The following is a 24,081-nucleotide window of genomic DNA, read 5'->3' as shown; positions in this document are numbered from 1 at the left end:
TCCTGTCACTGTAGCTTGGACCAGGACCACAGTACAGTAGTTGAACTATCTGATCATTGGCAAACGCAATACGCTTGTCATTTACTTTAAGAAATGTACAGTACAGTTGATGAGTTGTAGACACACTTATCGCCTTTTCACAATGCTATTTGTCAGATGTAAGAACAATGGATGGGATATCTGTTTGATTATTGGTCACTATGATCAAAGAAGATCATATTTATGGTTACCAAAATGCTTGGTCGGCTCAGTTGAAGATGTCTTGATTGTGATTCAAATACTAAAATGATAGTTTAAAATGAGAACCTGCTGTATGAAAACATGACGATCTGGTCTATACACCAATTTATTTTCTCCACATAAGGGCACCAATAGGAGGCTTCCCTCCCCAGGTTAGAGCCAGACTGAGGTAAATCAGCTAAGAGTAAATACAGAAGCAGTCAGTCCCAGATGAGAGGGGGCTAGTCTGCTGCACATGCATAGAGAGAATGCTAAAGGACATCTGCATATTCACTGACTGACTGACTGACTGACTGACTGCACAACCACAACAGTCACCAGCTTGACACACACTCCTAGGTGGATTCTCTGATTTACTTTTCCTGCTTTACGTGTTTTTAAAACACTTTCATTTGGATATACTGACAGATCTGTTCACAAAACCTTATTTTGATATTAAGGTAAGGAGACATGATATTTTGATAATGTTCTTTTCAATAGGTAGTTTTGTAGTACTGCAGCATGAAAACCCATGACAGATTTCATGTTTACCACACACAATCTGAGCTCTAAGATTACGCTTTTTAAATGTTTTATAGAAGTAAACATATAGTAAACATGATTCAGATTCCACATTAGACTGTGTTTGATGGAGATTCAACATAAGATGACAAGATACAATATGGCCATGACAAAAGGTGAAAGAATACTGTCGTTTGTAATTATGTTTTTTTAGGACTCCAGTTGTATATGGTCCATCTCCTTAATTTTCAATTACAGACTGAATGAGTAGTAGTAACAACTGTTGTATCGATCTCTGGCATGTGCTTGCATGGTGTCTCTTGTTTTCACTGGTTTTTCTGCTTGTGCAGCTGTGGTAGAAAGAACAGGAATTGATGTTCCATAAGTGTGACCCTGCATGCTTCAGGTCACTGACAGTCATCATAAACATGTCTGGTACTCCTTTGCATCTCAGACCTGTGAACAGACTAAGGAACAACTCAGTGTAATCAGCTCATCACCCTATATGGAACACAGCTATATTCTTTCTTCTAGGATGGTCCACAGAACACATGTATAAAGTATGTGTTCTAGAATGGGCACGGCTATGTCTTTTAAAGCCATCATCCATGGAACACAACTACTGTATGTCTTCCAGAATGGCCCGTACAGTCAACAGCTGCCTGTGTGTTGAGTGTTGAGTGTTGTGTGTAGCAGCAGGGTGTATGTAGCCGTCACTAACTGTAAGTTGCTCTGGATAAGAGCATCAGCTAAATGACTAAAATGTCAATGTAAAATGTAGATGGGAACGATAACAGATGGCTCTGCAGAGAGCTGAGAGAGGAACAGTCTGCTGTGTATTACAGGCCGCTTTAAATCACTGCAAACCACCTGTTGCACCTAAACATCTCAACTCAGAGTGGAGTTTTGTTCCATGTATTAAATACTCTATGGGAAGACCCCCAGGAGCCGCCCATGTTGTATTTCAGTTCCTAAACTGAAAGGAACTGGTGCATGTTTTTATATTAGATTGTGGACCTCCATCAATGGTAGCTTGGGTCTGGAATGTGTTGTATACATTGTAGCTGTAGGCTGTGTCTTAAATGGCACAATTTTCCCTATAAAGTGCACTACTTTTGACCATTACAGGCAATAGGGTGCCATTTGGGACACAGGTCTAATCGTACTGTACGGCTGTGATATGGCAACCATTCTGGGTTAATTAGGTGAAATCTGAAGGTGTGGTTTCAGGCAGTCAGGAGGTGAAAGTGCTTCCTATTTATAATTCCTTTAGAGTCTGACATCCCATCCCATCCCCAGTCTCCTTATCAGTGACTGGCAGTGTTTGTGTTTGTTGTAGTGCACTCATCCTCAGGACTGGAGGTTGAGTTGGTTGTCTCTGCTATTGTTTACCAGCTGCTGTCTGTCTGTCCACCCATCCGTCCGTTGGTCCCCCTGGTCAAGGATGAGGTACCTGGCCCTCGGGCTCTTTTGCCTGCTCTGCTGCGATGCAGTCCGAGTGGACCACAGACACAGACGCCGTCCCAGACCATCCGTCCTGTCCAGAGGACGCAATGACTCGGCCCTCCAGTCCAACTCAGTGGGTAAGACCAGCAGAGATTACTGCTACTAAAGGAAATGTGGTGCTAGCTAAATACTGTGGTTTGTGTCACAATCAACACTATCAACAAGGCAGGTCCTACAGGCTCTAGTTTTGTCGCACCTGGACTGCTGTTCAGTCGTATGGTCAGGTGCCACAAAGAGGGACCTCGGAAAATTACAATTGGCTCAGAACAGGGCAGCACGCCCTTAAAGCACACGGAAAGCTAACATTAATAATATGCATGTAAATCTCTCATGGCTCAACGTGGAGGAGAGATTGACTTCATCACTAATTGTTTTTGTAAGAAGTGTTGACATGCTCAATGGACCGAGCTGTCTGTTTAAACTACTAGCACACAGCTCGGACACCCATGCATACCCCACAAGACATGCCACCAAAGGTCTCTTCACAGTCCCCAAGTCCAGAACAGACTATGGGAGGCGCACAGTACTACATAGAGCCATGACTACATGGAACTCTATTCCACCTCAGGTAACTGATGCAAGCAGTAGAATCAGATTTAGAAAACTGATCAAATACACATTATGGAACAGCAGGGACTGTGAAGAGACACACACACAGGCACAGACACACATACAGATGATAAGACATGCACTCTACACACACGTACACATGGATGTTGTATTGTAAATATGTGATAGTGGAGTAGTGGCCTGAGGGAACACACTACATGTGCATTGAGTCAAGTGTTATGAAATGTAATCTCATGTAATATTTTAAATCATATATAACTGCCTTAATGTTGCTGGACCCCAGGAAGAGCAGCTGCTGCCTTAGAAGCAGCTAATGGGGATCCTTAATAAATACAAATACAAATACAATGGAAAATACATGGAAGATAGTGGAATGCATGGAATATAATGGGACATACAGTACAATATAATGGGACATACAGTACAATATAATGGGACATACAGTACAATGTAATGGAATATACAGTACAATATAATGGGACATACAGTACAATATAATGGGACATACAGTACAATATAATCGGACATACAGTACAATATAATGGGACATACAGTACAATATAATGGGACATATAGTACAATATAATGGGACATACAGTACAATATAATGGAATATACAGTGTAATATTCATGTGTCAGCATACTGAATTGTAATTGGATGCATTCTACCGTCGTAATCATTGGTCTGTATTTCTCCTCACAGTAAAGATCAAGTAAAATCAATGTGTGACCAGGGAAACTGGTCCTCTCTAGAGGGATATATGGAGCCTGTAGACATTTTTCTTCTTGTCTTTTCCCAGGTTTAGTTTAACGTTGACTGATTTACAGATTACTACTGGAGACTAGAGAACTCAGAATCTTTCCTCTGCTCTCAGAGTGACTGACTGAGCACACAAAGTAATAATCACTGTCCAAACTCAAATAGAAAGAATCAACCAGATAGTGTCAGAATTATGTACTACAGTACTTTAAGTAAGACCCAGTAAGACCCAAGTTTTGGGTTCTTCGTACAGAGAGCCCATGTAAATATCAGAGTTCTATACGGTACAGTAAGACTACTTCCAGTCAGATTATCTGTATCAGAGAGCCCCTGTAAATACTATATTAAAGTTACAGTAAGCCTATATACAATACAATACTTCCATTACGGCTTTCTTTGTGTTCTCCCCCAGAGAGCCTGTGTAAAGGGAAGCCCCTGGATTTTGTGTTCATCATCGACAGCTCCCGCAGCGTGCGTCCCAGTGACTATGAGAAGGTCAAGACCTTCATCACCAACATCCTGGCCTTCCTGGACGTGGGGCCGGAGGCGACGCGCGTCGGGCTGCTGCAGTATGGCAGCGTGGTGCAGAACGAGTTCTCCCTCAACACCTACAGCAGCAAGGTAGTCTAGGCCCTAGGGAACAAGTTATCCCATAATACCTACCGCAGCAAGGTAGCCTGGGGAACAAGTTCTGTCTCAACACCTACAACAGCAAGGTACATTCTTAGAAAACAAGGTGCTATCTGGAACCTAAAAGGGTTCTTCGGCCGTTCCCATAGGAGAACCCTTTGAAGAACCCTTGCTCCCCAAACTACACTCTTAGAAAAAAAGTGTTCCGAAAGTGTTCTTTGGCTGTCCCTTTTTGGTTCCAGGTAAAACCCTTTTTGGCTCCAGGTAGAACCCTTTTGGTTCTAAGTAGAACCGTTTTGGGTTCCATATAGAACCCTTTCCACTGAGGGAGCCAAAAATAGTTTTTACTTGGAACCAAAAAGGGTTCTCCTATGGGGACAGCCAAAGAACCCTTTTGAAACCATTTTTCTTCTAAGAGTATTGTTTGGGGAACAAGTTCTGTCTCAACACCTACAGCAACAAGGTAGCCCAGAGAACAGGTTCTTCTTCGAGACAGTTAGCTGAATAGCCGTTGTGCCCTTGAGCAAAGTACTTCTACCCACAGGAATGTTGCAATGTGGCTGAACTTGTGCTCCTCCCAAATGTGTGCCGTGTGTTGAGACTGGGAGCAGAGCAGAAGAGACAGATGGACTATTCAGTACTGTTCTATTCTTTTTACCATATGTTTACTTGGTTTTCCAAGTACAGTTGCACAGAAACAATCTGTAACAAGAATCCCCAATAAACTAACCCACCCAAATTAACAAACACAGAACTGTTGTATTCAAGGCAGATGTGGAGCGGGCGGTGAAGGCCATGGACCACCTGGCCACCGGCACCATGACCGGCCTGGCTATCCAGTACACCATGGAGACAGCCTTCACCGAGCCAGAGGGCGCCCGTCCCGCCGACATGCACATCCCCCGCATCGCCATGATCGTAACGGACGGGCGTCCCCAGGACACGGTGGAGGAGGTGTCGGCACAGGCCCGGCAGGCGGGCATCCAGATCTTCGCCATCGGAGTGGGCAGGGTGGATATGAACACGCTGCGGGCCATCGGAAGTGAGCCCCACTCTGAGCATGTGTACCTGGTGGGCAACTTCAGCCAGATAGAGACCCTCACCTCCGTTTTCCAGTCCAATCTGTGTGGAGGTGTGTGTTTTCTCTCTGTTAATCTCTCAATACACTCATGTGCTTTATTCATTATATTGATGGAGATTCTAAGGATTTATTATTTGTGTGTGTGTGTGTGTGTGTGTGTGTGTGTGTGTGTGTGTGTGTGTGTGTGTGTGTGTGTGTGTGTGTGTGTGTGTGTGTGTGTGTGTGTGTGTGTGTGTGTGTGTGTGTGTGTGCATGCGTACATGCATGTGTGTGTGTATTAGGTACAGACCTGTGCTCTGTGGTGGACCATCAGTGTGATCACCTCTGTGTGAGCACCCCAGCCTCCTACATGTGCCGGTGCAGAAAGGGTTACACCCTTAACTCTGATGGCAAGTCCTGCCGCTGTGAGTGAGTCACTTAGTCGACCACATCATTTGACTAAGAACATGGAAAATATATTTTGGACAGACAAATTCACCAGTGGGGAACAATGAAGCTCTAAAATGCGAGCTGGAATTGTCTTGAATATGTTATTCTTTAATTTGATCACTTCCTCCCAAATCACTACTAATCACACTGTTATTGGTCCATGTATACCGGAAATAAAGTCAGTGGTGTAAATCAGAATCAGTGGGGTCTAGCTGGCTGGGTTAGGGTTGGCCTGTGGGACGGTGCAGTGCTAGGGCTGGTGGAATAGCAGGAGCAGCAGCAGAAGCATAGGGTTAGGGTTAGGGTTAGGGTTTAGGGTTAGGGTTAGGGTTAGGGTTAGGGTTAGGGTCAGGGTTTAGGGTTAGGGTAAGCGTTAGGGTAAGCGTTAGGGTAAGGGTTAGGGTTAGTGTAAGGGTAAGGGTTAGGGTAAGGGTTAGAGTAAGGGTTAGGGTTAGCTACAGCAGTAGCAGTAGCATTAAATCCTATCTTTGCCTATGTTGTGGTCCTCCTGGTTCTGTAGCGGAAGACCCGTGTGCTGTGGTGGACCATGGCTGTGCCCACATCTGTGCCAAAGTGCCAGGGGTACTTGGCTACGAGTGTCGCTGCCGGCTTGGGTATGAACTCAACAAGGACGCGAGGACGTGCCGAAGTGAGATTCTTACATTTTCCTCTTTCGTTCCTCTTCTTTTTGTGATTATGACTAAAGTTAACATAGAAAAAACTATGAATTTACTCTGAAAACAATTAATTTATCTGCTTGTGAAGGTTAACCTGAATTCCAGATTTCCATCTGTCCGTTCATTGCTCAAATCTGATGGTCTATTATACTGAATTTATACTGAGTTTTGACCTGACGAAGATTCGTTTCGGATTGGAAACGTTGTCAATAAAGCGGTGAATTGGGAGCTTTAACAGCCTTCCTGTTCTTTACTATTATACTGAAAACAATAAATAATTTGTTTTTGGTTACATTTCAGTCCATGGGCTGGCTCAGTGATGCAACTATGCTTGACTATTGTAGTGTGCACAATCAGTTCTTTAAGCAGTAGAAGGGATGAACGTCCCAGATCAGTACAACTCTAATACAGTATTTGGTCTATCTTGTTGCCAAATGGAGGTCCAGGTCCACCCACATTTGGACACGCCCCTAGCTCTCTAGTGGAACTTCAGACTTCAGAGTAGTGTGAGGGAGATCTCCAAGAGGAAGTGTGCTTTTTGAATCATCTCACTGGCTGCTGACATATGGGGGAGTGTGTCCAGGGTGTCAGAATACTAAGAAATAACAACAGACAGCCAGGGTTTGATCTGGTTTGATCTGTGGAAAGGGCTCTACATGGAACCCAAAAGGGGTTCTTTAAAGGGTTCTCCTATGGGGACAGCCGAAGAACCCTTTTTGGTTCTAGAGAGCACCTTTTTTTCTGAGTGTATGTTCTGATGCAAATTGCACAATAAAGTTGCACTGTACTGGATTAGAGATACATTTGAATTAACTTCAGAAAGCACACCTCTCGAGCGTATTAGAATCCTAACACATTTTAGATATTGATTTCAGAGCACTGTGGGTTAATCATAAACTGTAAGTGCTTTTTAAACGTACAGGCAGAAACAACTGATATTCGAAATTTGAAATTAAAGGCATCTATTCACTGCTTTATCTCTTGTTAACATCCTGAGAGTAATGTATGAATTCAAGCCAATCTATGTGAGTGACTCTACCTTTTCCCCTCAGGAATAGATTACTGTGACCTGGGGAACCATGGCTGTCAGCATGACTGTGTCAGCACTCCTGAGTCCTACATCTGTAGATGCACGAGGGGCTATGTTCTCAACCTCGATGGCAAGACCTGCAGCAGTAAGTTCACCACTACTCTGGTTTTATGAACTGTGTTACTGTGCTATTAACAACACTATACTCAACCTCCCCCTCCTGAGATGGCAGTGCCAGTACACCTCTAAAAAATGGTTTAAAAGATCTTTAATCTAACAAATAAAGCAATCATAACTGTTCATTCAAAATATCAGTCACTGGAGGGCTCAGCAACAGAGTGCTGCGCTCACTGTGTGGGCAGTGTTGAGGAAAACATTTGTAATGTATTTATTTGTTGAATGTAGTGAGTATGTGAGTCATTGTTATATTTCTACATAACAGTGTAGAAGTGTTAGTTCCCTGAAAGAGTATTAGTATGCATTGTCCCTTTCTCTCTCTTGCCTTGTCTCTATCTCTGTATCCCATGTGACTAACGGCTCTCAGAGATTGACCACTGTGCTCTTGGCGACCACGGGTGTGAACATGAGTGTGTCAACACTGAAGATTCATTTTTCTGTAAATGCCGAGAAGGCTACATACTCAGACCTGATAATACAACCTGCAAGAGTAAGTCTCACCTGCTTCACACTAGAATAGTGTATGCTCTCAGTCTCACCTAATGCACAGAAATATAATTTGTATTCAACATTTTACTTAGATTTCAACATACTAGCAAGACTAGCTTATTGACCTCAACAACTGGGTCTGATCCCTTTTACTCACTGCAGAGCTTGACCCATGTTCCCTTGGTAACCTTGGGTGTGAGCATGACTGTGTGAACACTGAAGATTCATTTGTGTGTAGATGTCGAGAAGGCTACACACTCAGACCTGATAACAGAACCTGCAAGAGTAGGTCCATGGCATGCTTCCATGTCTTACTATCAGCTGTGCTGTAACAGATATTTTGGACATTGCACAGTAATGAGAGGATCTTCTCTATGCATCATGCTGTTTTGGCCCAATGGATTCACATCCCTTTAAATTGATACATTAGAATGAATGTGTTACATATTAATGGTTATGTGACTGATTTAAGTTGGACTGCCTTCAAATATACACCTAACTGCCTATTTTGTAATGGGTCTGACTGTGACTGAGTGTTTTTCCATCCTGGTATTTATATGTTACATAATTTGGATGAGTTGTGATTGTGATGTCATGGTTAATCCTGATGCTCCCGCTAGCCCAGGGTGTTCTTTTCCTGGATTAAGAGGAATATTCTGTACTGTTTGACAGTGACAGGCACCTGGGATGAAGGAAGAAAGAGTAGCTCTCGATAGGTAGATAAAAGGATATTCATGCACATTATTACCAAATGTTGCATTAAAATGACTGTATGTCTTTGGAACCATGAAGCCTGGAGTAGAGGAGTAGAGAACACACATTTCCATTACTAATGAGAATTATCCTTATTACTCTTTCAATGTGACCTGCACCAGGGGCGCAACTTTCACTGGGGACGGGGACGGGGAGGGGGGGGGACGGGGGGCGGGGGACGGGGGACATGTCCCCCCCACATTCTGAAATTGCAGTTTTATCATTGGAATGTGATACAAAACTAGGCAGTCGGTAGGCTGTTTGGAGTGTTTATCCATCTTTATAAAAAATAAAAATATATAATTATTTATGTCCCCCCCACTTCTAAAAACAAAGTTGCGCCCCTGACCTGCACACAGGTCTTCATAATGTTGGGCCATTATTGTAAAATGAGCCAGTTAGTAGCCTATCAGCAACATAATTTAATTTATGTGGGCTAGTACTTTCTGCTTCTTTCTTGCCATGGTATAGTTGATTTGGGGTGTCTTGACATGACTCAACACTATTTGTCTCTACTATGGCAGAGGCAGAGTGTGGAGATGGAGTGATGGATCTGGTATTTGTGATTGACGGCTCTAAGAGCATGGGGCCGGCCAACTTTGAGCTGGTCAAGCAGTTTGTGAACGGTATCGTGGACTCTCTGGATGTGTCCGGCATCGGCACCCACGTGGGGCTGCTGCAGTACTCCACTAAGGTCCGCACAGAGTTCACCCTGGGTCAGTATACCTCAGGCCAGGACATCAACAGGGCCGTGTCGCGGATGCAGTACATGGGCAGAGGTTCCATGACGGGCGCTGCCCTGCGTCACATGTTTGAGTACAGCTTCTCTGCCAAGGAGGGGGCCCGGCCCGACATGCCACGGGTCAGCATCGTGTTCACGGACGGACGATCACAGGATGATGTGTCAAAATGGGCCGCTAAAGCAAAGGATGCTGGTACGGTTTCTTTATATTGTGTTTGCTGAACTTGATCTGATAGCAGAGTCATTAATAAAGTACGATCTTATCTTAAAGGAGTCATTCATCCACTTCCTTCTGACCTGCTTCACCGCCCCCAGGTATCACGATATATGCACTTGGTGTTGGTAAAGCCATCGAAGAGGAGCTCAGGGAAATTGCTTCCGAGCCAGATGATAAGCATTTGTACTATGCTGAAGATTTTAGCCACATGGGAGAAATTGCAGACAAATTGAAGTCACGGATATGTAAAGGTACCCAATGAATAAAATACACTCTAAAATAACTTTCTCATTAAATATCCATCATAGCTACACAATATTAATTATTTCTCACACTTTTCCTGCACAGTACACAAATCCTCTCATCTTGAATAAATTATTATTTCTCTAAATACAAATACTAAGACAAAAATGCCCCAAAAACCCTCTAAAGTCTTAAAACTAATCAGATCTTTTATGAAGGTGGTGCTCATAGACTTCCATATTATTATTTATACTGTGTGTTACATCGATTTTTTCTCATGCACTGCATTTCAGGAAATATTTATTGATGAGCCGGTAAGTACTTTATGTTCTGGGGAAATATGCTGTACATCTCTGCCACCTGCAGGTGATTTTATGAAGTACAATAGCAACCAAATCATTGGAGGCCTATCATTGTAATGTATATTGTGAGGCTCTGCGAATTAATAATTGTATTGCACTTGATCTGTGTCAGTCTGTTCCTAAAAGACAATCCATACTGTGTCTGTCTGTGAACAGAGAAACCCTCCCCTGAAGAGATGTGTAAGTGTGACAACGTGATGCTCTTCCAGAGGCAGGTCAACGAACAGCTTAGAAGACTGACCCAGCATAATATCCTTTACAGCCCTGTGGTGGTGTGCATACTTTGGATAAGATCTTTAATATTGCCATGGCATTGAATCCTTTCCAAATGGCCCCATATTACCAGAGTGTGCTTCTTTTGACCAGAGTCCTATATGCCCTGGTCAAAAGTAGTGCACTATAAAGGGAATGGGGTGCCATTTAGGACGTAGACATTATGTTTAAAAATGTGTTTAGTTTAAAATCAATAACTTCCTTAATGTGTAAATACTTGAGGTTGTGTCAAAAAGGATGGAGACCCTTGAGAGTCAGCTTGGACACAAATGAAGGAAGGACAAATAAATGTTTTCATCTGTTCGTCCTCAACGGATTCTTCTCAACTGGTCTGCGATGCAAGAGCATTACTAAACTTCAAGGGATAACTTTTAGGGGATAAGGGATAAGCTATTTCAACAAGCTACACTGAAACATAATATGCTATATTTTCTACTGTAACTGCTATTTATATTCTGAACAACACTATGCATTTATGCATGTGGCTGTCGACTGGAGTAAGTGAAGCCAAAATTACTGTATATCTTTGCTACCTTCAGGTATCAAAATGTGTTTATTTTTCAAACGTAAAATGTTATTTGGCAGATAACTGCAATTTATAGATCCAAATATAACTGGTATAAGATACAATACAACATTTTATAATGATAAATTAAAGTAAAATCACTTTGTATTTCAAATAAAATGCTTTCTATTGCTGTTGAATGTGAATAAAATCACTGTTGATCTTGCTTGCATTGTACTTTGTGGAACACCAAAATGTGTCACAACGTTCTCAAAGATCGTAAGATCAGATCATCTGTCAGATTTGGATTGAACCCGACAAGATTTTTGTATAAAATATTAGAAACAAACATAGTGGTCTTACTGCTGCAATTTCCAAATCCCCCATTAGAGAAAATACAGTCATTCCTTCCTCCAAAGGCCCTGAAGATAGATGAGATTATGCTAATGATCAAATGGAGCAAGACTGAGCCAAACAATAGCACACACACAGAGATACTGAGGAGAATAACAAGAAGAGGATTCTCTATCCAGCCCACTACAGTGGGGAGTTCTCGTTCTCCAGTTAATAGGCTAGGTCATACAGACCTATATATACATGAATCAAGAGGCCTCAATACCACACCACTCTACCAACTACAGTAGATGCCCCACTACTTTCTCTGTCTGATAACTATTTGCAGGCCTGAGGAAGAATTCTCCATCTGTCCTGCTGTTGCAATAAATGTACAATGCCACTGGTGTGTTCTTTTTCAACCAAGGCAGGAGATTCATGACATTCCAATGCATGTGAATTCTGGATAATCTAACAATGAAACCTTCTGTGTTCATCCTGCTGCATAGATCTCGGTTAGAGTCAGCCGCTCCTTCTCCCTCCCTGATAGATCCAGCTTCACTATGGCGTGAACCTGGCTGGCAGGTCTCTGGTCCCTGGAGAACAGACTGCCGTGGCTACGTCCCAAATGGCACCCTATTCTCTACATAGTGGGCCCTGGTCAAAGGTAGTGCACTAAATAGGGAATATGGTGGCATTTTGGACGCAACCCCGCCAGGCCTTTTGTCTTCCCCTCCCGTCCCTTTACAAAGGTCATGTGTTTCCTGGCCAAACACCAGGCTTTGGTGTTGCTTACAGATACACTGTGATCAGAATATCAAACCAGTGTATAAGATGAATTCAGAGAGGGTTGGTGCTCACTAAGAACCTGTCTGTTGAAGTAGGTATGATACACTACATCAAGTGGACTTGTGCAGGGCAGGAGCAGTGGGTGCATGGTATTAGCGAGTGGTGAGGTACACTACATGACTAAAAGTATGTGGACACTTGCTCGTCGAAAACATCTCATTCCAAAATCATGGGCATTAATATGGAGTTGGTCCCCCGTTGCTGATATAACAGCCTCCACTCTTCTGGGAGGCTTTCCACTAGATGTTGGAATATTGCTGCGGGGACTTGCTTCCATTCAGCCACAAGAGCAATAGTGAGGTCTGGCACTGACGTTAGGCGATTAGGCCAGGCTCGCAGTCGGCGTTCCAATTCATCCATAAGGTGTTCGATGGGGTTGAGGTCAGGGCTCTGTGCAGGCCAGTCAAGTTCTTCCACACCGATCTCGACAAACCATTTCTGTATGGACTTCGCTTTGTACACAGGGGCATTGTCATGCTGAAACAGGAAAGGGCCTTCCCCAAACTGTTACCACAAAGTTGGAAGCACAGAATCGTCTAGAATGTCATTGTATGCTGTAGCGTTAAGATTTCCCTTTACTGGGACTAAGGGGCCTAGCCCGAACCATGAAAAACAGCCCCAGACCATTATTCCTCCTCCACAGTTGGCACTATGCATTTGGACAGGTAGCGTTCTCCTGGCATCCACCAAACCCAGATTAGTCCGTTGAACTGCCAGATGGTGAAGCGTGATTCATCACACCAGAGAACGCATTTCCACTGCTCCAGAGCCCATGGTGGCGAGCTTTACACCACTCCAGCCGACGCTTGGCATTGCGCATGGTGCTCTTAGGATTGTGTGTGGCTGCTCGGTCATGGAAACCCATTTCATAAAGCTCCCAACGAACAGCTCTTGTGCTGATGTTGCTTCCAGAGGCAGTTTGGAACTCAGTAGTGAGTGTTGCAACCGAGGACAGACGATTTTTACACGCTACGCACTTCAGAGGTCCCGTTCTGTGAGCTTGTGTGGCCTACCATTTCACGGCTGGGCCGTTGTTGCTCCTAGATATTTCCACTTCACAATAACAGCACTTACAGTTGACCGGGGCAGCTCTAGCAGGGCAGAAATTTGACAAACTGACTTGTTGGAAAGGTGGCATCCTATGACGGTGCCACGTTGAAAGTCACTGCGCTCTTCAGTAAGGCCATTCTAATAATAATAATAATAATAATATGCCATTTAGCAGACGCTTTTATCCAAAGCGACTTACATCATTCTACTGCCAATGTTTGTCTATGGAGATTGCATGGCTGTCTGCTCGATTTTATACACCTGTCAGCAACGGGTGTGGCTGAAATAGCCGAATCCACTAATTTCAAGGGGTGTCCACATACTTTTGTTTATATAGTGTAGATTAGTTGTGTATGAGAAATACACATTGTGACCAGATTTGATACAAGAGAGCTTATTCCTTACAGTATCTTGCATTATGTCACTAGTATTGGTATGTGATCAGCTCACCTTTTGCTTTCATCGAACAAAAACAAAACTTCCAATCTCATCGTTTTGATGAATATACATTTTATTTAAATTACAAACCATGTAACAAAAGATTACAAAGAAAATGATTACAGAAAGTAAATTGTTATTTTAATGAGAGTAAAATTGAGCTGGACAGATGACAATGACAGTCAGCGGGTAAGAAATATAAAAACAATACAATTTAAAACTTCAAATGTTTTGCAGGAGACAGCCAGCCACATAGAAACCGTTGCTCTTCACTTACCGTCTTAGTAATCACACAATAGAATTTACAACCAGAGGAAAACAAAGAAAAAACAAAAAGTTAATCAAACTCAAATCTAAAATATCAGTCCTCCTCTTCACCAGTAGTGTTTAAGAACCCAACCCTTCTCTTAAAAACACATGCACACGAAACATACTAGCATTTCAGATGAAAAATCAGCAACTGAACACTAAGACCATGCTTCGCTTTTGAAACACAAATGAAAATGTAGTCGACTGACTTAGGGCTATGATCACTGAGGTCATGGAGCATGGTGTTAATCACTTTGGAGCTGCCTAGAGCTCAACACACGGAGCTGCTGCAGAGAGAGGAACACACAACCACTGATCTGATCAAAACAACTGTTGATTAGCTGATAAGAGGCAGCTACCCGATTCAGTTAAATGCATTTTTGTGTCTCTGATAAAAACAACAAGTCTCCATCTTTCATCACGGCTGCATCACACACACTGTCTGGAGGCATGGGGACGTTCAAACAACGTCCCAACAACTTACACGAAACAACAATTCAACGCTCAATTAACAAGTTGTATAGGGAAAGACTTTGCTCCCAAGGCCCACCAGTAAATTTGGACCAGAACAAATTTTCAGGGGGGTCATTTTAATCTTTAAAGTCTAATATAATGGGAGCGTCTCCTTGCCTTGAGACAGTTGTATGCGGGGGTTGGTTTGGATCTGTTTCAGAGTCATATGTTAGCCGAGAATGTTAGCTCCAGTGCAGAGGTTCATGATGAGTTGAGCTCACACTTCAGTACACTGGCCGTCAGGCCTTCTCGACCTCACACTGCTGCTGCTGCTGGAGGCCTCAGCCCCAGGGGGGGACCTGTCCTCCGGGCTCTCCCCCAAACGCAGTCTCTGCTCCCGGGGCTCCACTGCCTCCCCGTCCCCCTCCTCATCGTCGCTCCAGTCCCCAGACCCATCCACAGAGGTGTTAGGACCAGAGGACATGGAGGGTGTGGCGGTGGCCTCCTCTTCCCCCTCCTCTCCCTCCCCAACCTCAGCCCTCTCCGGGGCATCTGTGGGGCTGATGTGGAGCTGGGCCAGGGCGTCCTCCAGAGAGGGATTGGTGGGGCTGCCGGGCTGGCCCCCCAGAGAGGTGGGAGGCCTGGCAGGAGCAGACAGGACTGTGGAAGCAGCTGGAGCTGCTGCAGCCTGCTGCACTGGGGCTGCTAAAGTATCAGCCCCGTCTGCAGAGATCCCTCTCCCTGCCGCAGCGGACCCCTGCGCCCCGCCCTCTGTGTCTAGACGGAGGCCTGCCACCCCTTTCTTGGGGATGTCCACAACGTCCCGTTTTATCTTGCGGCGGCGGCCGTGCTCATTGCGCCGGTACTGCACCATGTTCTCCAGGTCGGCCACGTACAGGAACCCGGCAATCAGCATCTCAGCTGTCTTCTTGCCCTTGGAGAAAGCGTCCTCCAGCTCACGGCTGGTCCTCTCGTCATACTGCCACCAGCCGTTCCTCCCCTCATAGTACCAGGCGTTGTCCCCTGTGACACCCCACCCTCCGGCCTTCAGCTCCTCAGGGGACAGCAGAGTGGGGTGCTCCAGGAAGTCCTCGGGAACCTCCTGTCTACAGAGAGCACAGCGCTTGCTCTGCCAGGACGCCCCTTTCACACACAGGAAGCAGAAGACGTGGCGGCAGGGTAGTTGGACAGGGTGGACACAGCTCTGCAGGCAGATAGCACACTCTGGGACAGGTAGGGCAGGTGATGAGCCACTGGAACCAGAGCAGGCAGAGTCACCACTCCCCTTCTTACTGGATGGGAGCGAGCTCACAGAGTGGTCAACCTCACCGCAGCTAGCCATCCTTAGGAAGTACTTTGGGTGGGGGGCAAAGAAGAGAGACCATTATGGACACAGAAAAGGATGTCAATGTGAACTACTAGCATCATAGTTGTCAAAAATGAAATCAACCAATACACTGAACAAGTAAAAGCAGTTTATTTAGCTACACACAGGAAAGGCAGAGATACTGTAGTAGCTACTTACTGTAATATCTGCTAATGTTGCTGCTGTAGCATTAGGCTTATTGGTGGTTGTTCAAATGTCTCACTGCCAAAAGGAAACAAAGGTTATAGCACTGACATAGATGAACTTACGATTCTGGGAAACACAGTAAACAATACGGGAATGACAATATCGATAGTAAATTGTTTTCGGATAATTGAAAAAAACAAAGTGTTTATATTTTACTATTTTCAACAACATCACGAAAATACGCCCGGACATGGTCCCGATACGCTAGCTAGTTAACAATTACATTGGGTAAGCTTAGCTAGCTAAAAATTAATCTTTGAAAATAAATGTTACTAGCAAGCTCATTGACCATTAGCCCTTGATCATAGCTCTCAGTTCCATTACATTACACATAGAGTCATTAGATGAAGGCGTCTTTTGTAGGGGGAGTTCGGTTTTAGAGCTGCGATGCTCGGTCCGAACATTAACATGCACCGCTTGTGGAACGGTTTTGGAAGCATAAGGACCTTATATTTTATATCGGCAATAATTTTTTATTTTTTTTTAAAGGTTAAATTGGTACACACCTTTATAGGGCTAGGGTTCCCACATGGCCATATTTCCATGTTACAGCACTTTATGGAAGACAGTGTACTACCTGTGCTAATTAGCTATCTGCTTCTCTGAACACCTGTGTGCAAACGGAAGACTGACGCCACGAACGTGTTGTTACTGAAAAATACTATTGGCTGCAACTGTGTTAAAACCAGTATTTTTATGTGATATGAAAGTTGAGGGGTTTATGTTTATAAAACCGTACCACAATTGAGAAACGATTCACGTTTAGATGGAGTATTTAGCTGTTTTGGCTTCCAGAGCCAATTCGCCCTTTAAAACAGAACATGTAAGGTCCTTAGATTAAGGAGTAACGCTAGCCTCCTTTATTCCAATATTAGCTAATTGACCATCCACGGCTCTAATGGATTTTTGTCATAGTTTGAGGCATCTGTCAAACAACTAGTTAACACTGTTCGCTAGCTCAGGGTTTCCCAAACTCGGTCCTGGGCCCCACTTGTATAATATTTTTTTTGCCCAACACTACACAGCTGATTCAAATAACCAACTCATCATCAAGCGTTGATTCTTTGAAATCAGCTGTTTAGTGTTAGGGCAAAAACCTAAATTTGCACCCAGGGGAGCCCCAGGACCAAGTTTGGGAAACCCTGAGCTAGCTAACTGACCAGGAGGATACCAGTATCGCGATACTCGTTAGTGTAGTGGCAAGGAAACAAAACATGAAGCAGATGTAACTTCTTTTGGAAAACAACCCTAATGTTGAAAACAACAAATCATTATGTTGTCATCCAGTGTCACATTTACTTATTTTCCAAGCTATAGCTAACTATTTTACATACAGCAGGTTTTTAAAGGACCAAAGAGTTGTCTGCTTCGTGTTAAATATTTTGCCATGGAAAAAATATCGCGATAAAGCCCTACCAAAAACGAAGATGGCTAACTAACAGTTACCTTGCTAACGATGGCTTACCCCCGTTTTGTTCTTCGAGGGTAAGCCATCGTTAGCAAGGTAGCTAGCTAACGTTAGCTAGTTGGCTAATCTCCGAGCTAGCAAACTCGACAGCATTCTCTTTTTACATAACGTAGTTAGCTACGGCCACAATACATTTCTGATATGTTCGGTGTTATTCGCATTGAAACGGCGACAAACTAACGTTAGCTACTCTGCTAACTACCCACCCTCAGCATGAGGAATCAAAACAATGAGACCTGTTGTATCTTGGACTGACAACGTAGTTAGCTAGCTAACGTTAGCTTAGTTGCCTTTTCAGTCGAGAAAGAAAGCCAGAGCTAGTCACTTCTCTCTTAGCCGGGACTGTCATTTCGCATGTTAGATTTATCGGTCATTGTGTGCCTCTTGTATTGTTAAATATTACATTTATTATAAATCATACACATTTATCTAAATTAGCTACATAGCGAGACATTTTATGATAAACTCACCAGTCTGTTTTCCTCCTTCACAAAAAGCAGCGTAGTAAGTCTAGCTATCTACGTATTTAGCCTGTTAAAGTATGATGACTACGTTTATTGTACGTAATCACGCACAGCACACGCGCATTCACATTTTCTCGAATCAGCGGAGAAGTGCAATATGAAGTAATTGCAGACCGCAATTCGGGGCGTTTCTTAATATGGGCGTTCCTTGGTATCAGGACACGCCCAGTAATGCATACCATTGGTCAGTCCATTGATACCTGCCATTGGTCTGTTCCGGTGTTATGAGACTGATGGTGTCAAGACACAGAAGATGTGATTGGCGGTGACAGTTGAGGGTACGACGACAGATTCGAAAAGATGGCGGAGGCAGACGATGAAGTGGATTGTGAATCTAAAGGCGGTAGAATCAAGGAAGATTGGAGTATTGTTCAAAGGAATGGAAAAAGTAGCAAAGTAGTGTACAGCGCGGAGAATGTCCCTTTATATCTTGTAGGAGTGAGGTTTGTTAATGAGGAGCAGCTTATCGAAATACCAATCTTGAAGAATCGATTTGAGCTATCCGAACTGGTGGAGATGGTGATGGTAAAATGAAGGATGTGTTGATCACGAGAGGCGGGTTTGTTTAGATTTTTTGTACTTCTGCAGATCAGAAGGAACGTGTGTTGCGGCTCTCTCGATTTGAAAAGTTTGACATGTCGTTTGTGTCTCTTCGGAACATGGCACCCCTCAAGGGGGTAATATCTGGCGGGAAGTCGATGTTAAAGAGATGAAAAATATTCCTGGAGTGATTGATGAATCGAGTGGTGAATGATGAAAAGGTGAAGAGTTTATCTGTTCTTTTGTTTTTTGATATGGGGTCTCTCCCTACTCAAGTGCAGTTGGGGTATATAAACTACAAAGTCAGAGCATTTATCCTAAGACCAATGCAGTGTGATCGCTGTAAAGCTTTTGGTCATGTCAAGGGTTTGCAGAAGGGAGAAACCGAGATGTCCAAGTTGTGGAAAATATCATTTAATGTGATGAAAAAGTGAAATGTTGCAATTGTGGTGGGAACCATGAAGTCACGTTTTTTGAATGCCCGACAAGGGTGAAAGAAAATGAGGTGGCCAAAGTTAGGGTTGTACAGAGCATTTTAGAAGATACATGTTTGACCGAATCGAGAACGGAGATAGTATCACTAAATTAAGGTTGGTCGAAAATTCTCTGTGCTACACCAAACAGTACCTAACCTGTAACTCCCAGTAATGGATACCACAAATCTTTGGTTAAATCGCATTATCTGGTGTTACCCCCTTGGTAGGTACAGATTGTATGTATACACTGTAAAAATAAAATAAAAACAACCACTAATCTGTTTTTTAACTAATTATTATTAAGTAACTGGTTCCACAGCCTTTTTTCGTTTGTTTACTGAACTTTTCGGTCAAAGTGTTACCTGAACTTGTTGGCCCAAACTTAGCGGCAACATGAGAAAACGGAGGCAAAAATTCAGTCAACTTAAAAGGATATTTGCTCAATTTGTGTCATATGTTCATTCAACTAGAAATTACATAATTTTTGGCATCTTACCTAAAAAAAATAAAAAAGGCTGTGGAACTATACTGAACAAAAATATAAACGCAACATGTAAAGTGTTGGTCGCATGTTGCTTCAGCTGTAATAAAATATCCCGTAAATCTTTCATCACACAAAAAGCTTTTTTCTCTAAACTTTTGCACAAATTTGATTACATCCCTGTTAGTGAACATTTCTCCTTTGCCAAGATAATCCATCTACCTGACAGGTGTGGCATATCAATAATAATAATATGCCATTTAGCAGACGCTTTTATCCAAAGTGACTTACTGTCATGTGTGCATACATTTTTACGTATGGGTGGTCCCGGGGATCGAACCCACTACCCTGGCGTTACAAGCGCCATGCTCTACCAATTGAGCTACAGAGGACCACAATCAAGAAGCTGATTTAAACAGCATGATCATTACACAGATGCACCTTGTGCTGGGGACAATAAAAGACCACTCTAAAATGTGCAGTTTTGTCACACAACACATTGCCACAGATGTCTCAAGTTTTGAGGGAGCATGCAATTGGCATGCTGCCTGCAGGAATGTCCACCAGAGCGATTGCCAGAGAATTGAATGCTAATTTCTCTACCATAAGCCGGCTCAAACTTAATTTGAGAGAATTTGGCAGTACGTCCAACCGGCCTCACAACCGCAGACCACGTGTAACCACTCCAGCCCAGGACCTCTACATCTGGCTTCTTCACCTGCGGGATCATCTGAGACCAACCACCTGGACAGCTGATGAAACTGTGGGTTTGCGCAATCGAAGAATTTCTGCACAAACTGTCAGCTAGCGTGTATGGCATTGTGTGGGCGAGTGGTTTGCTGATGTCAACGTTGTGAACAGAGTGCCCCATGGTGATGGTGGGGTTATGGTATGGGCAGGCATAAACTACGGACAATGAAAACAATTAACATTTGATCGATGGCAATTTGAATGCACAGAGATACCGTGACGAGATCCTGAGGCCCATTGTCGTGCCATTCATCTGCCGCCATCACCTCATGTTTTAGCATGATAATGCACGGCCCCATGTCGCAAGAATCTGTACACAATTCCTGGAAGCTGAAAATGTCCCAGTTCTTCCATACTCACCAGACATGTCACCCATTGAGCATGTGTGGGATGCTCTGGATCGATGTGTATGACAGCGTGTTCCAGTTCCCGCCAATATCCAGCAACTCCGCACAGCCATTGAAGAGGAGTGGGACAACATTCCACAGGCCACAATCAACAGCCTGATCAACTCTATGTGAAGGAGATGTGTCGCGGTGCATGAGGCAAATGGTGGTCACACCAGATACTGACTGTTTTTTTGATCCACGCCCCTACTTTTTCTTTAAAGGTATCTGTGACCAACAGATGTAGGTCTGCATACCCAGTCATGTGAAATCAATAGATTAGGGCCTAATTTATTTATTTCAATTAACTGATTTCCGTATATGTACTGAGTAGAATCTTTGAAATTGTTGCATGTTGTGTTTATATTTTTGTTCAGTTTAGTTACACACACAGCACTTTTAACATACAATGTTTTTAATTTACATATTTGATACACGTTGAAATATGATTACATTGTGCATGTTCATTTATACAGTAATTAATATTCAATGTCCTCACCTGGGATTTGAACTCACAACCTCTTGGTTCATGACATTCCAATCTTCCTGCTACGCCACAATGTCTGTGTCAATTATCAGTTAATCTGACTATTCTGTCATCATTGTTTTGATTTACTTATTTAAGCAATTTTAGATTTTTCTGTATAGTTGTCTAATGTTGGTGGGGTTTATTACTTTGTTTTAATGTTACTCCTTAATCACTATGAGAAATAAAATAGTTATACTTGAGTGTACTTTTAACAGAGCTGAGATTTACTTTGAAGTGCAAAGTGTAGCAATACAGGTGAAATAAGTTTTTTTGATCAAATGTTTATTTATTAATAATAATTGTCAGCAAATATGAATACATACAAAATGAAGATACTCCCCCCATCCCAATCCCACCCCACCCGAGGACCTAAGGGATCAAATTAAATAAACGGTTCAAAATACAAAATAAAATACATGAAAGCAACACATCACGAAGTGTTTCAGCGGCAAGAAGCCATTGGTTCAAAGTGTCTTCTTTAGCTCCATGAATGCGAGCAGTAGAATGCTCCATATAAATTACAACCAAAAAAGAGGATCGATTGACGTGAGTGTGGAGGCTTCCATCGTACTGCAATCATTGTTTTGAAGGCGTTAGGCCAGAGAGAAGAATGCACTTCTGACATAGAGATAAATGAAAAATAGATTAATCATTTAAAAGTAAAACATAAGGAGATGCAGTCCCAACTAAAACATTGATCCAAACCTGGAAGTTCTCTTTTCCACAGAGTATTGAGAGGAAGAGGTTTATAAGAAGTTTAAAGTAAAAAATATGATACATTTCGGAAACTAGACCCTTTGTTTCGATCTTAAACTCAAAATATTATGCATAGAATGTAGCGTCAAAGCTGACTGCCAATGAACACCATGAGGCCTAAGGGCAGACCTAAATTGTAGATGAAAAATGATAAGCCAGATAGTTTCAATCTATCTTTAAGATCTTGGAACGAACTAAGGCTGCTATCCCCGTAGATACAGGTGAATCCGTAATTGACACAGACATGGTGACGTAGCAGGAAGATTGGAACGCTGTGAACCAAGATGTGAGTTCAAATACTAATTGCTGTAGAAATTAACATGCACAATGAAATCATGTATGTCAACATGGGTCAAATATGTTATTGACACAGACATGGTGGCATAGCAGGAATATTGGTATGCTGTGAGCCAAGAGGTTGTGAGTTCAAATCCCAGGTGAATACCAATTACTGTTTAAATGAACATGCACAATGTAATAATGTGTCAAATATGTAAGTTGAAAACGTTGGATGTTAAAAGCACTGTGTGTGTAACTATTTCCACAGCCTTTTTCTGTTGGTAAAATGACAAATTAATAATTTTCTAGTTGAATTAACACGAGACAAAATTGAGCAAACATTTTAAGTTGACTGCATTTTTGCCTACGTTCTCACGTTGAAGCAACGTTTTGGCCAACAAAAAATGAAAAGTTGAGTAAACAAACAAAAGGCTGTGGAACCAGTTACTTCATAATATTTAGTTGAAACAACTAGATTAATTTTTTATTTTTTACAGTGTACACAGCCCTTGAGTTCTCAATTGAATGTATGGATCAATGACTATACAATCCCGACACTGTTTTAATGTTTAGAAACGTTATTAATCCTTCTAGCAATAAAAACCTTTGGAACTTAACTTTCATGTATCGAGAAAGATTATTTCAATTGTATTATTATTAAATACAAAAGATACACTTACTGTGAGCAGTTTTGCAAAGTTGCACCTGGCTGTTTTCACACACATTCTCTCACCTTGCGATCTCATTTCCATTGGACCATTCCATTCCACATTTCCGACTGGATCGCATGTATTTCTCAAAATACAACTGGGTGCAACGGTCCTAAACTGCGTACAATAAGTGTATCTTTTGGATATAAAAAAATATTTCTCGATTATATGAAAGTTAAATTCCAAATGTTTCCGAAACTGTATTTGCGTTTAGACGGAGCATTTGGCCAGCGTCGGAGCGTCGGGCCATCCCCTCACAAGGCTAAAATGGACGTACTAATGGCTCAATGTTATACAATGCAATTGGAGTCATGAATAAGAGTAAGTAAGGTTGTGGTGGGTGTGATTCAGCATGTCACTGACAGTTCTTTGACTGTCTATGACCATCTATTTAATGAAATATATGTGAAGGCCTATATAAACAACTGTGTTTATGATGGATATATCTTCAAAAAACGTGCAAAAACTAAGCAACCTCAGTGAATCTGAAATTAGAATGGCAGGTCCCAGGAGAGTGTTTATTGATGGAGTTTGTATCACAAACAATTTTTGGGGGGAAAATCATGATGAAAGTGGCCAATTAGGCCCTTTTAGACCTATACGTGTCTCCTGTAAGACCCTATGATCCATGAACGGTACATGATAAAGACAACATCATGGTGTCATTATTACATTTACATTTACGTCATTTAGCAGACGCTCTTATCCAGAGCGACTTACAAATTATACTCCTTGTAGTGCCCTCTAAAATATGGAGAATGTCTTGATTCTGAAATAAATTTTTGTTGTTGTTGAAAAAACAACATTTATATTATATTAATATCTCAAAAGTACCCTTTTTGATTTGGTTCATTTTTAGACATGGTTTTAAACAGTATCCTCTACAAGTACATCAACTTTTCAGAGTGCGTACTTTTGCTCTGTTACTTTTGAATATATTACCTATTTTATACATAGAAATTGACATTATAGGTCATTAACCAATCACAGCC

General features: G+C 42.5%; 2 protein-coding genes across 2 annotated transcripts; one reads left to right on the top strand and one right to left on the bottom strand.

Annotated features, from left to right (window-relative positions):
• Positions 1-2,185: 2,185 nt before the first annotated feature.
• LOC311139945 (cartilage matrix protein-like) lies at positions 2,186-10,931 on the top strand (the record flags this gene model as incomplete). The annotated part of the gene is made up of 12 exons (XM_084174942.1): positions 2,186-2,324; positions 3,990-4,198; positions 4,976-5,339; positions 5,570-5,692; positions 6,238-6,366; positions 7,447-7,569; positions 7,969-8,091; positions 8,253-8,375; positions 9,368-9,778; positions 9,901-10,053; positions 10,564-10,679; positions 10,917-10,931. 12 exons carry the CDS (start codon positions 2,186-2,188, stop codon positions 10,929-10,931), a joined length of 2,028 nt encoding a protein of 675 aa, XP_084031068.1.
• A 2,978-nt stretch (positions 10,932-13,909) lies between these two features.
• Positions 13,910-18,198, bottom strand: LOC311139771 (E3 ubiquitin-protein ligase rnf146-like). Its single transcript, XM_084174719.1, has 3 exons — positions 18,129-18,198; positions 16,143-16,205; positions 13,910-15,971 (listed from the first exon to the last, which is right to left on the bottom strand). The coding sequence occupies exon 3, from the start codon at positions 15,957-15,959 to the stop codon at positions 14,895-14,897; it is 1,065 nt and encodes a 354-aa protein (XP_084030845.1). The 5' UTR covers positions 15,960-15,971; positions 16,143-16,205; positions 18,129-18,198; the 3' UTR covers positions 13,910-14,894.
• Between the last annotated feature and the right edge of the window lie 5,883 nt (positions 18,199-24,081).

This window comes from Coregonus lavaretus, assembly GCF_964263955.1.
Source record: "Coregonus lavaretus genome assembly, chromosome: 13".
Classification (NCBI taxonomy): domain Eukaryota; kingdom Metazoa; phylum Chordata; class Actinopteri; order Salmoniformes; family Salmonidae; genus Coregonus; species Coregonus lavaretus.
Note: the sequence above shows the minus strand (reverse complement) of the source record. Positions and strands in the feature narration are given on the sequence as shown.